This window comes from Triturus cristatus, chromosome 1_2 (assembly GCF_964204655.1).
Source record: "Triturus cristatus chromosome 1_2, aTriCri1.1, whole genome shotgun sequence".
Classification (NCBI taxonomy): domain Eukaryota; kingdom Metazoa; phylum Chordata; class Amphibia; order Caudata; family Salamandridae; genus Triturus; species Triturus cristatus.
In genome coordinates this window covers 1168797771-1168816898 of record NC_140580.1, presented here as the reverse complement: position 1 = coordinate 1168816898, position 19128 = coordinate 1168797771, and the positions used below count along the sequence as shown (strand labels likewise).

The window sequence follows — 19128 nt, the reverse complement described above, 5'->3', positions numbered from 1 at the left end:
ACACTGAAATAAACCCTGGAGTCAGCCAGCATGCCTTCCCAGACAGAAAACACTGAAATAAGCCCTGGAGTCAGCCAGCATGCCTTGCCAGACACAGAACACTGAAAGGAACTCTGGAGTCCGCCAGCATGCCTTCCCAGACAGAAAACACTGAAATAAACCCTGGAGTCAGCCAGCATGCCTTCCCAGATAGAAAACACTGAACTAAACCCTGGAGTCAGCCAGCATGCCTTGCCAGGACACAGTACACTGAAATAAACCCTGGAGTCATCAGCATGCCTTCCCAGACAGAAAACACTGAAATAAACCCTGGAGTCAGCCAGCATGCCTTCCCAGACAGAAAACACTGAAATAAGCCCTGGAGTAAGCCAGCCTGCCTTCCTGGATACAGTACACTGAAATAAACCCTGGAGTCAGTAAGCATGCCTTCCCAGACACAGAACACTGCAATAAACCCTGAAGTCAGCCAGCATGCCTTCCCAGACACAGAACACTGAAAAGAACTCTGGAATCCGCCAGCATGCCTTCCCAGACAGAAAACACTGGAATAAACCCTGGAGTCAGCCAGCATGCCTTCCCAGACAGAAAACACTGAAATAAACCCTGGAGTCAGCCAGCATGCCTTGCCAGACACAGAACACTGAAAGGAAGTCTGGAGTCAGCCAGCATGCCTTCCCAGAACACAGTACACTGAAATAAACCCTGGAGTCATCAGCATGCCTTCCCAGACAGAAAACACTGAAATAAACCCTGGAGTCCGCCAGCATGCCTTCCCAGACACAGAACGCTGAAATGAACTCTGGAGTCAGCCAGCATGCCTTCCCAGACAGAAAACACTGAAATAAACCCTGGAGTCAGCCAGCATGCCTTCCCAGGACACAGTACACTGAAATACACCCTGGAGTCATAAGCATGCCTTCCCAGACAGAAAACACTGAAATAAACCCTGGAGTCAGCCAGCATGCCTTCCCAGACAGAAAACACTGAAATAAGCCCTGGAGTAAGCCAGCATGCCTTCCTGGATACAGTACACTGAAATAAACCCTGGAGTCAGTAAGCATGCCTTCCCAGACACAGAACACTGCAATAAACCCTGAAGTCAGCCAGCATGCCTTCCCAGACACAGAACACTGAAAGGTACTCTGGAGACAGCCAGCATGCCTTCCCAGACACAGAACACTGAAATAAACCCTGGAGTCAGCCAGCATGCCTTTGCAGACAGAAAACACTGAAATAAACCATGGAGTCAGCCAGCATGCCTTGCCAGGACACAGTACACTGAAATAAACCCTGGAGTCATCAGCATGCCTTCCCAGACACAGAACACTGAAATAAACCCTGGAGTCAGCCAGCATGCCGTCCCAGACACAGAACAATGAAAGGAACTCTGGAGTCAGCCAGCATGCCTTTGCAGACAGAAAACACTGAAATAAACCATGGAGTCAGCCAGCATGCCTTCCCAGACACAGTACACTGAAATAAACCCTGGAGTCAGTCAGCAAGCCTTCCCAGACACAGAACACTGAAAGGAGCTCTGGAGTCAGCCAGCATGTCTTCCCAGACAGAAAACACTGAAACAAACCCTTGAGTCAGCCAGCATGCCTTCCCAGACACAGAACACTGAAAGGTACTCTGGAGACAGCCAGCATGCCTTCCCAGACACAGAACACTGAAAGGTACTCTGTAGTTAGCCAGCATGCCTTCCCAGACACAGAACACTGAAAGGCACTTGGAGTCAGCCAGCATGCCCTCCCACATACTGTACAGGTAGAGGGACCCAGGGCTCAGCGACAATGCCCTTCCAGTCACTCACTGTACAGGTACAAGGATCCAGGGCTCAGCCACACTGCCCTCCCACACACTATGCAGGCACAGGGACCCAGGGCTCAGCCGCACTGCCCTCCCAACCACCGCAGACAGGAGGAATCCAGGGCTCAGCCGCACTGCCCTCCCAGGCACTCACTGTACAGGTACAAGGATACAGGGCTCAGATGCACTGCCCTCCCACACAGTATACAGGTACAGGGACCTAGGGCTCAGCCACACTGACCTTATAGCCACTGTACAGGTAGAGGGACCCAGGGCTCAGCCGCACTGCCCTCTCAGGCACTGTGCAGGTACAGGGACCCTGGGCTCAGCCGCACTGCCCTCCCAAGCACTCACTGTACAGGGAGAGGGACCCAGGGCTCAGCTGCACTGCCCTCCCAGGCACTCACTGTACAGGTACAGGGACCCAGGGATCAGGCGCACTGCCCTCCCAGACACCCTATAGGTACAGGTGTCGAGGGCTGAGCCACGCTGTCCTTCCACACACTGTACAGGTAGAGGGACCCAGGGCTCAGCCGCACTGCCCTCCCACACACTGTACAGGTAGAGGGACCCAAGGCTCAGCCGCACTGCCCTCCCACACACTGTACAGGTAGAGGGATCCAGAGCTCAGCTGCACTGCCCTCCCAGACACTGTACAGGTAGAGGGACCCAGAGCTCAGCCACACTGCCCTCCCTGACACTGTTCAGATAGAGGGACCCAGGGCTCAGCCGCACTGCCCTCCCAGACACTGTACAGGTAGAGGGACCCAGAGCTCAGCCGCACTGCCCTCCTAGACACTGTACAGATAGAGGAATCCAGTGCTCAGCTGCACTGCCCTCCCTCACACTGTACAGGTAGAAGGACCCAGGGCTCAGCCGCACTGCCCTCCCAGGCACTCACTGTGCAGGTACAGGGACCCCAGGCTCAGCCACACTGCCCTCCCACACACTGTACAGGTAGAGGGACCCAGGGCTCAGCCGCACTGCCCTCCCAGGCACTGAACAGGTAGAGGGACCCAGGGCTCAGCCGCACTGCCCTCCCAGACACTGTACAGGTAGAGGGACCCAGGGCCCAGCCACACTGGCCTCCCACACACTGTACAGGTAGAGGGATCCAGAGCTCAGCCGCTCTGCCCTCCCAGACACTGTACAGGTAGAGGGACCCAGGGCCCAGCCACACTGGCCTCCCACACACTGTACAGGTAGAGGGACCCAGAGCTCAGCCGCACTGCCCTCCTAGACACTGTACAGATAGAGGAATCCAGTGCTCAGCTGCACTGCCCTCCCTCACACTGTACAGGTAGAAGGACCCAGGGCTCAGCCGCACTGCCCTCCCAGGCACTCACTGTGCAGGTACAGGGACCCCAGGCTCAGCCACACTGCCCTCCCACACACTGTACAGGTAGAGGGACCCAGGGCTCAGCCGCACTGCCCTCCCAGGCACTGAACAGGTAGAGGGACCCAGGGCTCAGCCGCACTGCCCTCCCAGACACTGTACAGGTAGAGGGACCCAGGGCCCAGCCACACTGGCCTCCCACACACTGTACAGGTAGAGGGATCCAGAGCTCAGCCGCTCTGCCCTCCCAGACACTGTACAGGTACAGGACCTAGAGCTCAGCCGCACTGCCCTCTCAGACACTGTCCAGGGAATAAAGGGTCACAAGCTGACACATTTATTTCAGTGGGGTATATTTAAACGAAATCAAGAAATCACTTTTTTAACATAGACATGTTCAGGTTTTCATGGGTCCCAAGATGGACCATTCTCCCCCACCCCACCCGCTGCCTCACCCGCTACCCCACCCACGGTCAGTGCAAAGTAGCTCTGGAGATGGGGTGGTCTTTCACCGCCCAGTGTCATGTACCTGAACATCTTGGCCGGAGAGGGGCTGTACAACATGGAGAGTCCATGGCTGCGGCCGCTGTCTGCTGGGGGGCCACCTGGGAGTAAAGAGACGAAAGAGCATTGGAGACAGACAGACGGACAGACAGACAACAGACAGACAGACAGAGATAGATAGATAGATAGATAGATAGATAGATAGATAGATAGATAGATAGATAGATAGATAGATAGATAGATAGATAGATAGATAGATAGATAGATAGATGTGCAAGGGTGACAGGAAGGGGAGGCAGATCAGCTTGCACATGGGGGAGCAATAGATGGAATGAGAAAGGAGGCAGGGAAGGGAGCAAGAGAATCAGAGAAGCAGAGGGTGTGTCAAGGAAAGATGTGTTAGTAAGCAGGCTGTAGCTGTATTTTAGAGCAACAGACACTTGAACATCCTGTGCATTCAGCCTAAAATCTAAACACTGCAGGCTTCGCTAACTTTACTGAACACATCTGAAACAAGCATTGGCATAGCCAAAAGGCCCGCCTCTGCGAGAGCTGTTGGTTCTGTCAATGTGTGTTTTTTAGCCATATTTTAAAGCAGTGCGACAAGTTGACTTGCAATTGAAGAAGAACATGAATTAAAATCTATAATCATGCAATCAGTAAATTAATCCGCCACTAATGAAGTAGGGGACTGGTTTTTATAGCCACTCTCGGTGATCTAGGGGCTGGTTACATTTCACTAGCAGTGCATCTAGTCATGCTATCTAGCTGCAGCTTCATTTAACGGGGATCAGAAACAGTCCCTGCGAACCAGAAGCCCTGGTGGGGGCAGCATGGGTCTGCAGAGCACCTGAGCCCAGACCGGTAATGTCCTTTGAGGGAGTCCAGTCAGAAGAAGAAGGGCAGGCGTGGGGGCGGAGTGGGGGAGTAGGAAAGCCTAGGGATTCAGAGAAACAGCAAACATTGGTGGAGGAAATCCATAATTTGTGGCAAAAGAAAGCAGCGGTGCCAGTTCCTTCCTCGAGGAGGGGGAGGGGTTATATTCAGGTGTGTTCCTGGTTCAAAGGGCAGCTGTGGAATTCAGGCGAGTTAGGGATTTTAAAACAGTGAAAACTTATATTCCACACATACCATTCACGATGATGTGCCTAGAAGTGATTCTGCCATACACAAACACTGGAGACTTCCTTGAATATTTGAACCTCCCAGATGCATGCCTGCGTGCGCTGACACACCAGGCATCAGAGCGGTACCGCATTTGGGACAACCTCTACACCAAGGGCCTTCACCAAGGGCCCACACCAAGGGCCTACACCAAGGGCCTACACCAAGGACCTACACCAACAGCCTACACCAAGCGCCCACACCAAGGGCCTACACCAAGGGCCTATGCCCTTCCCCAAGGGCCTTCACCAAGGGCCTACACCAAGGGCCTACACCAAGGGCCCACACCAAGGGCCTACACCAAGCACCCACACCAAGGGCCTACACCAAGGGCCTACACCAAGGGCCTATGCCCTTCACCAAGGGCCTTCACCAAGGGCCTACACCAAGGGCCTTCACAAAGGAGCTTCACCAAGGACCTTCACTAAGGTCCTTCACCAAGTCCCTTCACCAACAGCCTACACCAAGGACCTTCACCAAGGGCCTTCACCAAGGGCCTCAACCAAGGGCCTACACCAAGGGCCTACACCAACGGCCTTCACCAAGGGCATACACCAAGGGCCTACACTAAGGGCCTACACCAATGGCCTACACCAACGGCCTTCACCAAGGGCATACACCAAGGACCTTCACCAAGGGTCTACACCAAGGAGTAGGCACTATTAGTAGGGGCAATTCATACAAAAAGAATTCTAGACTTTCCATATTTGCATGATTGGTTCATTCATTCTTCTGTTTTTAGGGCTGGCCAACGTGTGAAGGAGGTGTGCAGTCTGCTGGGAGAGCACAGACTTTTACGAAATCGCATGAAATCCCGTTTAATACCAACCCAGGGCCTGCAATGCATAGGGGCACCTTTCAGAAGGCGTCTGAGGTCTTTCTGCCGCATCCAGAAAACAAAGCTAATGACTTCCATCTCTGCTCCTCTGGCCAAGGAAGCCCGTCAGCGAGAGAATGGTTCAGGCCCCAGGGGTTGATGGACTGATCATTGATTATCCCTCCCTTGGCCAGTCACACCTGCATCTGCTAGTAAACTCTCTTTTGGGGTTGGGATCCCAATTAGCACAAATACTAGTAGGAAATCCCGGTGACACCAGAGATCTCCCTCAGTTGCTCCAGCGGTGGCTGAATCAAGAGAAACTAGCCAGAGTTTTCCCAACCCAAAATGTTGACGGCGGATCCCCGAGAAGTGGACTCGGGGCTAAGCTGCGGAGCGGATCAGCGCAGGGGTGTGGTCTGGCATTGCTCCATTATGGAGGGGTCAAACACAAAGTCTAGGTGAGGACAGACAATCGGATGGTTCTAGCATACATCAACCTTCAGGGGGGTCACAAGTACTGACCCTGTTGACCCGTGTGTCCCTGAGACATTCCATCAGATAACACTGAGGTCAGCTTGGAAGCTGAGGTTTTTCCAAGAATGGTTGTTCTTACTTACAGTCAGTCCTGTTGACTGGGACACATATAAGGAACCCGCTGACAAGAGTTCACTTTTATTCTGCTAGAGCACCAGGAGAGAAGGGGTGCACATGCTGTGTCTACAAGATCGAGCTCGGCCTCACCCCATAGTGGCAAAGATTCCACTACATGCCATACCAACAGACTTTTTAGGACACATGTGTCCAGTGGCATAGCAACAATGTCATGGGCCATAATGCATTAGAGGTAAATAGATCTCCTGTCCCTATGCTGGGCAGTAAAAACACACACATGTACCACGTGCCCCCATATTTGGCTCTCAAGTGAGGGAGCCGGACAAGTGTGTGTGATATTGAAGGGAGAGTGCAAACGCGTACCCCTATAAACTATCTCTCTCATTCACCCAGCCCTTTATATGTCCAGGCCATTGTGTATGGGGGTAGTAAAGACAACCATAACTGGAGAGTAGGTGATTGCTCGGACCCTCAGCACTGAGGCAGGAAGAGGCGTGTGGACAGAGGAAGCGGCCTATCATGGCAGAATGGGAACGCCTGATGGACGCCCTTCAGGAACCACAGACCGACTCCACCATTCCAACTGAGCGCGGGCCAGCTGTTATAGTATGGTAACATTGGTCCGGCTGTATGGAACCCTCTTATGCTCTCTGTTCTCACCATCTCCTCCTGCTCTCCAAAAGGGAAGAGTGTGGCGAGCCTAGCGTGGTCATTGATGATGTCATACTTTGGAAGTTGATGCAGGGCCCGCCGCACCAGGGTGGGTATCATGGGGGTCTGCAAACTACAGATGGAAAGTATACGTTGGTTTGTCCTCCATTACCACAGTTAATGTCTGCCATTTAATTGGCTCACTGCTTGAAATGCTTGAAAAGTTGAGGAACGTATGGAACATGTATTTCCTGATTATTCTGAACATGTGTACAATGATATGGAGGCTTATGTTGGTTACCGCTTGCAAAGCTAGTCTACACCAGTTAACAGATGCTTACCTACTCACCGTACTATTGATAATGAAACTCCAAAGAAAGATGCGCTAAAAACAAAACCCCTGCTCCACCAGGTCCTAGCGAGCTGAAGGCCCTTGACTCTGGCACACATACCTTACCTTTCCTCCTGGCCAGTTCTTTGGTTTCAGTTTGTGGCTCCTTCATCAGCCTGCCGGGCTTGTTGGGCAGAAGCTCTTTCATGATGGTGCCAAGGGGGTCTGGACTCCCCGCAGACGTCCTTGTCCATTCGGCCGAGTTACCCTCCTGAGGGTCACTGTAGTTGTGGGTGGGCGGGCCACTGCTGGCAGGTCTTGGCTCTGGATTCTGAACACTGTCGTTGGTCTGGGTCGATGGCTTCAGCTTCGTTTGAGATCCACCCGGATGCTCCCCTTCCTGCTTCTGCTGGTACCGCCTGCTCAGCAGAGCTTCCTGGTTCCGTTCAACCTGTGATCTCAAGTTGGGCAATCGCACCGAGGACACTCCATAGCCGCTGCTGGACTCGCGTGGGTTCCAGGACGGGACGACGATGACACTGTCCTTGATGATGAGAGGCCCCGCGTAATGCTGTCCCTGGCCTGTGCCCTGCACTTGGCCCAACTGAGCTTTCTGGACGTGCACCTTGGACAGGAAGCCATCCTGGGTCCATCTGCTGGGGGACGCACTCTGGGATACAGATGCCGGCAAGGCTGCAGAAGCTGCTGGCCCAACTGGACCCTCCAACTGGGGTAAGCTTGAGGCGGCACTCTTTCCTGTCCCCAAACCAGGTGCCCGGGAGAAGGTGTTGGGATACTTCCGGCGGAGCTCTTCATAAAAACCATCCAAACTCTTCTCCCTGTTGGCGTAGACATCTTCAAGGCGCATTTTGGTCCCTTGGGCCCTCTACTCAGGGCTGCAGCTTCTCGTCTACATCTTCATCCTGTGGGGTGGCAGGGAGATAGATATTAGAAATTAGAGCCATTTGCCACGCATTGTAAGTAGGGCTCCTGCTTTTATGGTATTTCTTTTTTAAAAAAACATTCCGTCTGTATTTAAGCATATTTGTTTTTGTGCCAATTTATTGGTATTTATCCATATTTATTTTACGTTCTGAGAATAAATGGGGTCATAAAATGGTATATTTCCATATTTATTTAACTGATAAACATGTGCTCATACGTTGATGTCCTTCGTGTTTTAGGAAGTTAAGCAGCCAAATATAACAAAACACTTCACTGGGAAGCAAATATAAACAATTATATACAAATATATGCTAACATAGGCCTGTATTTAAGGGAACCTCATCCTCTTTTTAAATCCCCATGTGTCTATATGCTTAGCAGTTGGTCTGGAATTCATGAATGACAACATAGAGAGACACTCATAAGAAGCACAATGTTTTATATTTTTTCGCTTTTAAAAATGAATACAGATAGCAAATAGATTATTTACTGTCTGTATTTATCTGACAAAAATCAGTAAAAATGGAAAACAGGAAGCCTTAATTTTAAGCCAAAGAGTTGATCAGCAATAAGATTTATCTACTCAACACTTATTTACTTCAGAGGACACCATGTGTCTAAGTTTAAACCTGAAGTCTAACTTTACTACTACTAAATTTAGACTTTTGATCTAAGTTAGACTTTTGGTCTAAACTTAGACTTCAGGACTAAATTTAGACTTTTGGTCTAAACTTAGACTTCAGGTCTAAACTTAGACTTCAGGTCTAAACTTAGACTTTTGGTGTGAACTTGGACTTCAGGTCTAAACTTAGACTTCAGGTCTATACCTAGACTTCAGGTCTAAACTTAGACTTCAAGTCTACACTTAGACTTCAGGTCTAAACTTGGACTTCAGGTCTAAACTTGGACTTCAGGTCTAAACTTAGCCTTCAGGCGTAAACTTGGACTTCAGGTCTAAACTTAGACTTCAGGTCTAAACTTAGACTTTTGGTGTGAACTTGGACTTCAGGTCTAAACTTAGACTTCAGGTCTACACCTAGACTTCAGGTCTAAACATAGACTTTTGGTCTAACCTTGGACTTCAGGTCTAAACTTGGACTTCAGGTCTAAACTTAGACTTTTGGTCTAAACTTAGACTTCAGGTCTAAACTTAGACTTCAAGTCTAAACTTAGACTTCAGGTCTAAACTTGGACTTCAGGTCTAAACTTAGACTTCAGGCGTAAACTTGGACTTCAGGTCTAAACTTAGACTTTTGGTCTAAACTAAACTTAGACTTTTGGTCTAAACTAAACTTAGACTTTTGGTCTAAATTTAGACTTAAGGTCTAAACTTAGACTTCAGGGCTAAATTTAGACTTTTGGTCTAAGTTTACCTTTGTGAATCAGGCTCCAAGTTGGTCATAATGTTGCAGATCTACCCAATTTATTCCCCTACATAATTTGTTGTGTTTGGATGTATCTGTCACTTCCTTCACTCTCAGGAAGATATTCTGGTCTCCTTGACTCCAAATGATGTTACTCTGCCACACCAAGACCTCCAGACTGCAGGAAGCCAGGAGCAGGCTGGAGCTGTATTGTCTCTGTGGGATGAGCTGCATGTTTAGGAGATGTTATATGCAGGTGTTGGAAGGAAGGTGTCAGCCGAGAACAGCACATTTCTTATGGTGTCAGGACACTTTGCAGCACAGAGTGACTGGTAGGGTAGGGGTCAGTTGTGGACACTTGTGGACACTCCATCGTGGTCTACAACACATGCTCTTTGGAAGGTTTGGGTCACTTGAAGGTTTGGGTCACTTGAAGGTTTGGGTCACTTGAAGGTTTGGGTCACTTGAAGGTTTGGGTTACTTGAAGGTTTGGGTCACTTGAAGGTTTCGGTCACTTGAAGGTTTGGGTTAATTGAAGGTTTAGGTCACTTGAAGGTTTAGGTCACTTGAAGGTTTGGGTCACTTGAAGGTTTGGGTCACTTGAAGGTTTGGGTCACTTGAAGGTTTAGGTCACTTGAAGGCATAGGTCACTTGAAGGTTTGGGTCACTTGAAGGTTTAGGTCACTTGAAGGTTTGGGTCACTTGAAGGTTTGGGTCACTTCGCAATGGTGGCATGGTCAGATATTGTGATTCCGCCAGTATATAATCGATTCTCGAGAAGCTGTTAGGCTCTTTGTCTGCTCTCATGGAGCAGACAAAAAGCAGGTCCAGCCGTCCATTCATTTCAGCAGCTGTCACCTCTCACCCAGCAGATCAGATATAATCACCTGTGAGTTCAGGAAACATCATGGAGGCGACACCAGCAGGCGATCGCCTTCCATGAATAAATATCTTCTACCATACTAGAGGTGTGTGAAATTATCATTTCAATGGCAAATATTTGCAAACGTTACAAACTTCTGTAAAAAAATACATTTGCTGCACACTTCTTCAGCAACATGAATCTGTAAAAAGATGGATTCCCATCACAGTGGCATTTTCTGAGGCTGGGGAAGAGGAGGGCACTGATGGTCTGGCTTGTGTATCGGTACAACACAGACCAGATGATCCCTGATCAAGGCTCCTGTTGCTGGTCAAAGCTTCCTGGACTTAGTCACATTAACAGGAAGGGGGCACAACCAGCTGTTCCTACACTCAAGATGTCCTGGTTCTGGGCAGGCTTTGGGATCTGTGTGTTAGAAGGGAGGAAGGAAGGGGGAACAGGATCTCTGATGATGCATATTTGGCTGTACCATGGCAGTGATACATCTGAGGGCGTAATAAGACCTAAGGCCTACTCAACTCAAAGAAGTCTCCATTTTAGTGAAAGACACCATTCCCTTCCAATAAGGGCCCGGACATACTCTCTCCATACACAACGCGCAGAGGAAAGACAAGAGCCTGGATTATGAAACATTGATCATATGTTTCCACAAGGACCAGTGGGCTCCTCGCCCAGGGGGCCAATGAAAAGACCTCTGCTCCTGCAGTCGATAACCAGCTGCCTCCAATCTCCAGCCTTCCCATAGCTTTCTGAAGGGTGGTAGCCCAAGTTGATTCCGTCACCGCCTCATGCTTCCATACCCTGCAGATGCTGAGGAAGAGTTTCAAATGGCTCTTAGTCTGCACCCGGAAAACTGTCACCCGTGCCCTGGTACTGAACATGCTGGACTATTGGAACACCCTTTATGCCAGGATCAACACAAAACCTCACCAGAAGGCTGCAGGCCATTCAGAACTCGCCAGTCAGAATCACTCTCAACCTCCCACCCGCTCTCGCAACGCACCACACCTGAAGGAGCTCCACTGGCTCCCCATTCACAAACAAGCTCAATTCAAACTCTCACCCACACTCATATCACACCACACCTGAAGGAGCTCCACTTGCTCCCCATTCACAAACGAGCTCAATTCAAACTCTCACCCACACTCATATCACACCACACCTGAAGGAGCTCCACTGGCTCCCCATTCACAAACGAGCTCAATTCAAACTCTCACCCACACTCATACCGCACCACACCTGGAGGAGCTCCACTGGCTCCCCATTCACTCTCTCCACCTCCCACACCGCACTCACATCACACCACACCTGAAGGAGCTCCATTGGCTCCCCATTCACTCTCTCCACCTCCCACACCACACTTACATCACACCACACCTGAAGGAGCTCCACTGGCTCCCCATTCACTCTCTCCACCTTCCACACCACACTCACATCACACCACACCCGAAGGAGCTCCACTGGATCCCTATTCACAAATGAGCACCATTCAAACTCACCACCCACACTCATATCACATCACACCTGAAGGAGCTCCACTGAGTCCCCATACACAAACAAGCACAATTCAAGCTCACCACCCACACTCATATCACACCACACCGGGAGGAGCTCCACTGGGTCCACATTCACAAACGAGCACCATTCAAACTCACCACCCACACTCATATCACATCACACCTGAAGGAGCTCCACTGAGTCCCCATACACACACAAGCACAATTCAAGCTCACCACCCACACTCATATCACACCACACCTGAAGGAGCTCTACTGGATCCCCATACACAAACGAGCACAATTCAAACTCACCACCCACACTCATATCACACCACACCTGGAGGACCTCCACTGGGCCCCCATACACAAACAAGCACAATTCAAACTCACCACCCACACTCATATCACACCACACCTGAAGGAGCTCCACTGGATCCCCATACACAAACAAGCACAATTCAAGCTCACCACCCACACTCATATCACACCACACCTGAAGGAGCTCCACTGACTCCCCATTAACAAACGACGACAATTCAAACTCACACCCACACTCATGTCACACCACACCTGGAGGAGCTCCACTGACTCCCCATTCACAAACGAGCACCATTCAAACTCCTCACTCACACTTTCAAGGCACGACATAACACTGGCCTAGCACCTGAACAATCGCATCTGCTTTCACCAACCTTACAGACACCTCCGCTTGTCCGGATCTTCCTTGCACAAATAAAACACAGATCCAGCGGTCGAGCCTTCTCGTACATCGCTCCTAAAGCACGAGACAACCTGGTGCTACACATAGGAGCCTCCTCCTCATTTCTTGAATGACGCAAAAAGCTGAAGACCTGTTTTTTGGAGTATTCCCACTAGGCCCTAGGTGTGCCTAGACTCACACCTGCTCAGCGTCAGGATACCCTCCCCGGTGATAGAGCGCTCTGCCTAGCCTCACACCTGCTCAGCGCCGGGATACCCTCCAGGGCGATAGAGCGCTCTGCCTAGACTCACACCTGCTCAGCGCCAGGATACCCTCCCCGGTGATAGAGCGCTCTGCCTAGCCTCACACCTGCTCAGCACCGGGATACCCTCCAGGGCGATAGAGCGCTCTGCCTAGACTCACACCTGCCCAGTGCCAGGATACCCTCCAGGGCGATAGTGCGCTCTGCCTAGCCTCACACCTGCTCAGCGCCGGGATACCCTCCCCGGTGATAGAGCGCTCTGCCTAGACTCACACCTGCCCAGTGCCAGGATACCCTCCCCGGTGATAGTGTGCTCTGCCTAGACTCACACCTGCCCAGTGCCAGGATACCCTCCCCGGCGATAGTGTGCTCTGCCTAGACTCACACCTGCTCAGTGCCAGGATACCCTCCCTGGCGATAGAGCGCTCTGCCTAGCCTCACACCTGCTCAGCGCCAGGATACCCTCCCCGGTGATAGTGCGCTCTGCCTAGACTCACACCTGCCCAGTGCCAGGATACCCTCCCCGGTGATAGAGCGCTCTGCCTAGACTCACGCCTGCCCAGTGCCAGGATACCCTCCCCGGTGATAGAGCGCTCTGCCTAGACTCACACCTGCCCAGTGCCAGGATACCCTCCAGGGCGATAGAGCGCTCTGCCTAGACTCACACCTGCCCAGTGCCAGGATACCCTCCAGGGCGATAGTGCGCTCTGCCTAGACTCACACCTGCTCAGTGCCAGGACACCCTCCCCGGTGATAGTGTGCTCTGCCTAGACTCACACCTGCTCAGCGCCAGGATACCCTCCGGGTGATAGAGCGCTCTGCCTAGACTCACACCTGCTCAGCGCCAGGATACCCTCCGGGTGATAGAGCGCTCTGCCTAGCCTCACACCTGCTCAGCGCCGGGATACCCTCCCCGGTGATAGAGCGCTCTGCCTAGCCTCACACCTGCTCAGCGCCGGGATACCCTCCAGGGTGATAGTGCGCTCTGCCTAGCCTCACACCTGATCAGCGCCAGGATACCCTCCGGGTGATAGAGCGCTCTGCCTAGACTCACACCTGCCCAGTGCCAGGATACCCTCCAGGGCGATAGTGCGCTCTGCCTAGACTCACACCTGCCCAGTGCCAGGATACCCTCCCCGGTGATACTGCGCTCTGCCTAGACTCACACCTGTTCAGCGCCAGGATACCCTCCCCGGCGATAGTGTGCTCTGCCTAGCCTCACACCTGCTCAGCGCCAGGATACCCTCCCGGGCGATAGTGCGCTCTGCCTAGCCTCACACCTGTTCAGCGCCAGGATACCCTCCCCGGTGATAGAGCGCTCTGCCTAGACTCACACCTGCTCAGCGCCAGGATACCCTCCAGGGCGATGGAGCGCTCTGCCTAGACTCACACCTGCCCAGTGCCAGGATACCCTCCAGGGCGATAGTGCGCTCTGCCTAGACTCACACCTGCTCAGTGCCAGGATACCCTCCGGGTGATAGAGCGCTCTGCCTAGACTCACACCTGCTCAGCGCGGGATACCCCCAGGGCGATAGAGCGCTCTGCCTAGACTCACACCTGCTCAGTGGCAGGATACCCTTCAGGGTGACAGATCTGCATAGTATAACATAACATAACTGTGAGACCGGCCTCGTGGCGTGGGCCCTCCCGACCAGCAAAGTACACTACAACCACGCCGAACCTCGTGGACACGGCCTTCCGGCTTCCGTGGACCAACATCCCGAGGGCCGACCAGATCCCCAACACGCATGCCCGGCCGAGGGAGAACGAAACCCCCCCCCCAAACCAGACCGAGAGGCGCCGACTCTGTCACACCTCAGGACTCTTCCCCGAGGGAGGTTTCGATCGGCCACCAGGCCCCCGGTGAGCGGGCGCCTCTCCTGCTGGGCGTCTGGGGTCCCTCCCGGACACATCTGAATAGATCAAGGGGCTGAGCGACAGGAAACCCCGACACATCGCCCCGCAGGCACGAGACCCCTCTCCGCGAGGACTCCGGACTTCAAAGAGGAGGGGGAGTATAACAAGGGGTGCTGAAGGGACGAGGGCAGAGAAGACCTGGACTGACGAGAGCCTGCGGACCTGGTCGCGGCTCGATCGCTCACCGAACAGAAGGAACGCCCCGAACTCTGAACCAACTGAACCCTGCTGACGCCGTCGCGGCTCCCCGAATTCTGAACCATCTGAGCCCTGCTGACGCCGTCGCGGCTCCCCGAACGCAGAACCATCTGAGCCCTGCTGACGCCGTCGCGGCTCCTCGAAGTCTGAACCATCTGAGCCCTGCTGACGCCGTCGCGGCTCCCCGAACGCTGAACCATCTGAGCCCTGCTGACGACGTCGCGGCTCCCTGAACTACGACCCTCCGGTGCCTGCTGAGTGACTCGTGGCCCGCTCCTCCAAGAGAATCGGCAGAGATTGCCGAGAGAAGCAACATCCCCTCAGCTCGAGGATTGAGAGCTGTGCGCCGGATATCTCGCAGAGACACTGATTGAAAGACTGTCCCGCTACCCCTTTTCCCATGATCACAAGATCGCTGCCGCTTGTGGCATTAATTCTGCACCTGCCTGCCGGATCATAAAGATCCCTGACAACTACCAATAAAAGCTTATTGCCTTATAACGAACTACTGTGTGGTGTCCCTCTATCCGAAGAGAGAGTAAGCGCAGTGCGTGCGATCCTAGGTGCGAGACCCTTCCAGGAAGGGCCTCCCTGCTCTTGCTCGGCCTAATTCTGGGAAAGGTGGGCCTCAGGGTGGTCAGGAACCCATTCCGCAGCCTCCCCGGGGAACGCCTTCCAACATTTGGTGGCAGGCGACGGGATCCGAGCCAACACCTGGAGATCGTGCAGTAGACGGCTTACGCACCACCGAGAAGAATGGAAGGAGAAACTTCCCTAGGTGCCGCAGGCACCAACCCAAGCACGGCATTTCAAAAAGACCAGTTAGAATCGTATACTTACCGAGAACTGAAACAATTTTGCAAAGACTTTGGAATCGCTACCACCGGACTAAGCACGAAAGAGGACTTCCAGGGGGCATTAAAAACCTGGGTCGAGGCAGAAACTCCCCGGTCACAAGCAGAAGGAGAGCACCCCAACGAACCACGAAGAAGCCCGGGGAGGAACGGCGCCCCCGAGGGGGGCTTATCCCCAGAGGAACTAGCGGACCGAGAAAGAAGTCGCAACCACGAACTGGAACTAGCAAAGCTAAAAATCGAAGGAGAGATAAAACTGGCTGAGAAAAAACTGGCAGTAGAACAGTTACGCCTACACGGAGAACTAGAGGAAAAGAAACGACAGAGAGAACACGAAGAAAAGAAACTCCAACTAGAGAACGAACGTAGCCTGAAGGAGATCGAGCTCAAGGCCAAGCGGGCGGAGACCCGACCCTCGGAAACGCAACCCATCTCCTCCACCGTGGAACCGAAGGTCCACATCCCCAAGGATGTGGTGAAAGAATATTATAAAAACAACGATATTCAGCAATGGTTCAAGGCCTACGAAGTCGCCATGACCTCCCACCGAGTCCCGCAGAAAGACTGGGGGGCTGGGCTGTGGGGCCGGTTCCTGAGCGAGGGGAGAGATACCCTGCTGGACCTGCCCTCCACCGTGATGAACTCCTACAGTCACATGAAAGAGGCCCTGGTAGCCAGATATGGGCTCACCCCTGAAATGTACCGGCAACGGTTTAGAGACTGCAAAAAGATACCCGGTACCACATGGGTGGAGTACGTGAACTTTTACAGCCGGGCCTTGGACGGATGGATCAAGGGCAGCAAGGTCTCCACCTTTGAGGAGCTGTTCGACCTGATCGCATGGGAACACTTGGCCGTTAATTGCTTCGTAGAGCTGCGCCAGCACCTCCTGGACAGCAAACTCACAGACCCTCGGAAACTGGCCGTCGAGGCTGACGGGTGGGTGAACACCCGGACCTCCCGGGGCCCCGTGGGAGACTACGGTCGCCACAATCAGGGACCCCCCCGCCAGAGGGGCGGAGGGAACCAAGGCCGGCAAAGGGAGCTCCCGGGGGGATCCCCGCTCAGCCCTCCCAGAGGACAATCTCCGCCCTTTCCAGCTCCGCCTCCGGTCAGCACCGGGCCCCCAGGGAGGCCGGGACCCCGAGGGAGAATCACATGCTTCCGCTGCCAGCAGACCGGACACTATGCCAGTGACCCTCAGTGTCCCCTGTACCAGCGAACCACCACCACAACCCCGCCGGCTCGACAGATGGCCTCTGTAGCCCTGGGGGAAGAGATGGAAGACTCCGAAGAATGGGAACCAGCCGCCATGGCCTTGGTCTCCCTAGGGGACCGGGAGATGGTCCCCGGCACGCCCCTGCCCGCCAACACGAAGAAGTACCGACAGCAGGTGACGGTCAACGGTCACCGCATCGAGGGGCTCCGGGACACGGGGGCGAGTGTCACAGCGGTCCACTGTCACCTGATATTCGAGGATCAGATCCTGCCTGACGCCTTTTGCCCCGTCATCTCATCAGACAATTCCGAGAGCCTCTGCCGGATGGCCCTAGTCCCCTTCGAATGGGGGGGAGTCACCGGCAAGTTTAAAGTAGCGGTCCGAACCTCCCAGCCCGTGGACTGCCTCCTGGGCAACGACCTGGAGAACTCCCCGTGGGGACAAGTGGAACGAAGGGCCCACCTCGAGATGATGGGCCTACCCGAGTGGGTATGCGCCACCACGCGCTCGATGACTCTCCGGGCGCCTTCCTCCGAGGGGGGAGAGGCCATGCCCCTGAACACCGCCACCATCCCTGAGAGCCAGGATACACCACCAAAGGCCGACGACCCCCTTCTGGACGAACCAACCTCTCCCGGCGAAGAATCCAGGCCTTCCGACCCCGCAACCCTGACCAAACTCGGGGACTTGCCAGAACTGGCCCCGTGGCCCTGCGAAGGGGGCCCCTTCCGTGAAGAGTTCTGCCAAGAACAATCCACCTGCCTGTCCCTCATTGGACCCCGACAACAGGCCGAGGCCCAAGCAGCAGGCGACCAGACTGGCACCCACTGGGTATACTGGGAGAACGGACTGCTGTACAGTGAACAGAAGTCGGCCGAGTTGGGATCGGCCCGAGTACTAGTAGTACCCCTACGCTTCCGAAGTCTCCTCCTGGGCCTGGCCCATGATGTACCCCTGGCCGGACACTTAGGCCAAGATAAGACATACCAGCGACTCGTCACCCACTTCTACTGGCCCAAGATGCGAGCAAATGTGGAGGCCCACTGCAAGTCCTGCCCCACGTGCCAGGCCAGCGGAAAGAGTGGGGGCAAGCGCAAGGCTCCGCTCCAACCCTTCCCCGTCGTCAGTACCCCTTTTGAGCGGGTAGGAATCGACATTGTCGGACCACTGGACCCTAAGACCGCCCAGGGCCACCGGTTCATCCTCGTCCTGGTGGACCATGCCACCCGTTACCCCGAAGCCATCCCTCTCCGCACCGTAACGGCCCCCGTGGTGGGCCGGGCCTTGATGGGGATCTTCTCCCGCATGGGGTTCCCCCGCGAAGTCGTGAGTGACCGGGGGACGAACTTTATCTCCCGATATATGAAGTCCCTCTGGCAGCAGTGCGGAGTGTCGTACAAATTCACCACCCCGTACCACCCCCAAGGAAACGGCCTAGTCGAGCGCTTTAACAAGACACTGAAAGGGATGATCATGGGCCTCGAGGAACCCCTACGCCGGAGGTGGGACGTCCTCCTCCCATGCCTCCTGTTCGCCTACCGGGAGGTCCCCCAAAAATCCCTGGGGTTCAGCCCATTCGAACTGTTATATGGACACCCCGTCCGAGGACCCCTGAGCCTGGTCAAGGAGGGGTGGGAAGCAACCCCCAGGGGGACCCCTCCAGACGTGTTCCGATACATCCTGGCGCTCCGCAACCAGACCCGAAAATTCAGGGAACTCGCAGAAGCAAACCTCGAGGCCAGTCAAGAAGAGATGAAGCGCTGGTATGACCAGAATGCTACGCTGGTCGAGTTTCAGCCAGGCCAACAAGTCTGGGTCATGGCCCCGGTGAGACCCTGCGCTCTCCAGGATAAATGGACTGGACCCTTCAAGGTGATCGAGCGGAAGAGCCAAGTCACCTATCTCATCGATGTGCAGTCCCCGTGGAACCCCCTCCGGGTTCTCCACGTGAACCGCCTCAAGCCCCACTTTGTGCGGACCGAATTAAGTCTACTCCTGGCCACCGACAATGGGACCGAAGAAGACACGAGCCCCTCCCAGACCCCCTGGGGGCAAAGGAA

The 19128-nt window shown here is 53.8% G+C and overlaps 1 protein-coding gene across 3 annotated transcripts in view; it reads right to left on the bottom strand.

The window, feature by feature from the left end:
• Window positions 1-19128, bottom strand: part of LOC146868938 (uncharacterized) — a 161223-nt gene that overhangs the window by 121658 nt on the left and 20437 nt on the right. For all 3 annotated transcript variants that reach the window (XM_085614006.1, XM_085614005.1, XM_085614007.1), the window contains exons 2-3: window positions 7354-8150; window positions 3675-3750 (exon numbers count right to left, since the gene is read on the bottom strand). In XM_085614006.1, coding sequence (XP_085470132.1) covers window positions 3675-3750; window positions 7354-8095 — 818 coding nt within the window. In that variant the 5' untranslated portion in view covers window positions 8096-8150. The remainder of the gene's footprint in view (window positions 1-3674; window positions 3751-7353; window positions 8151-19128) is intronic.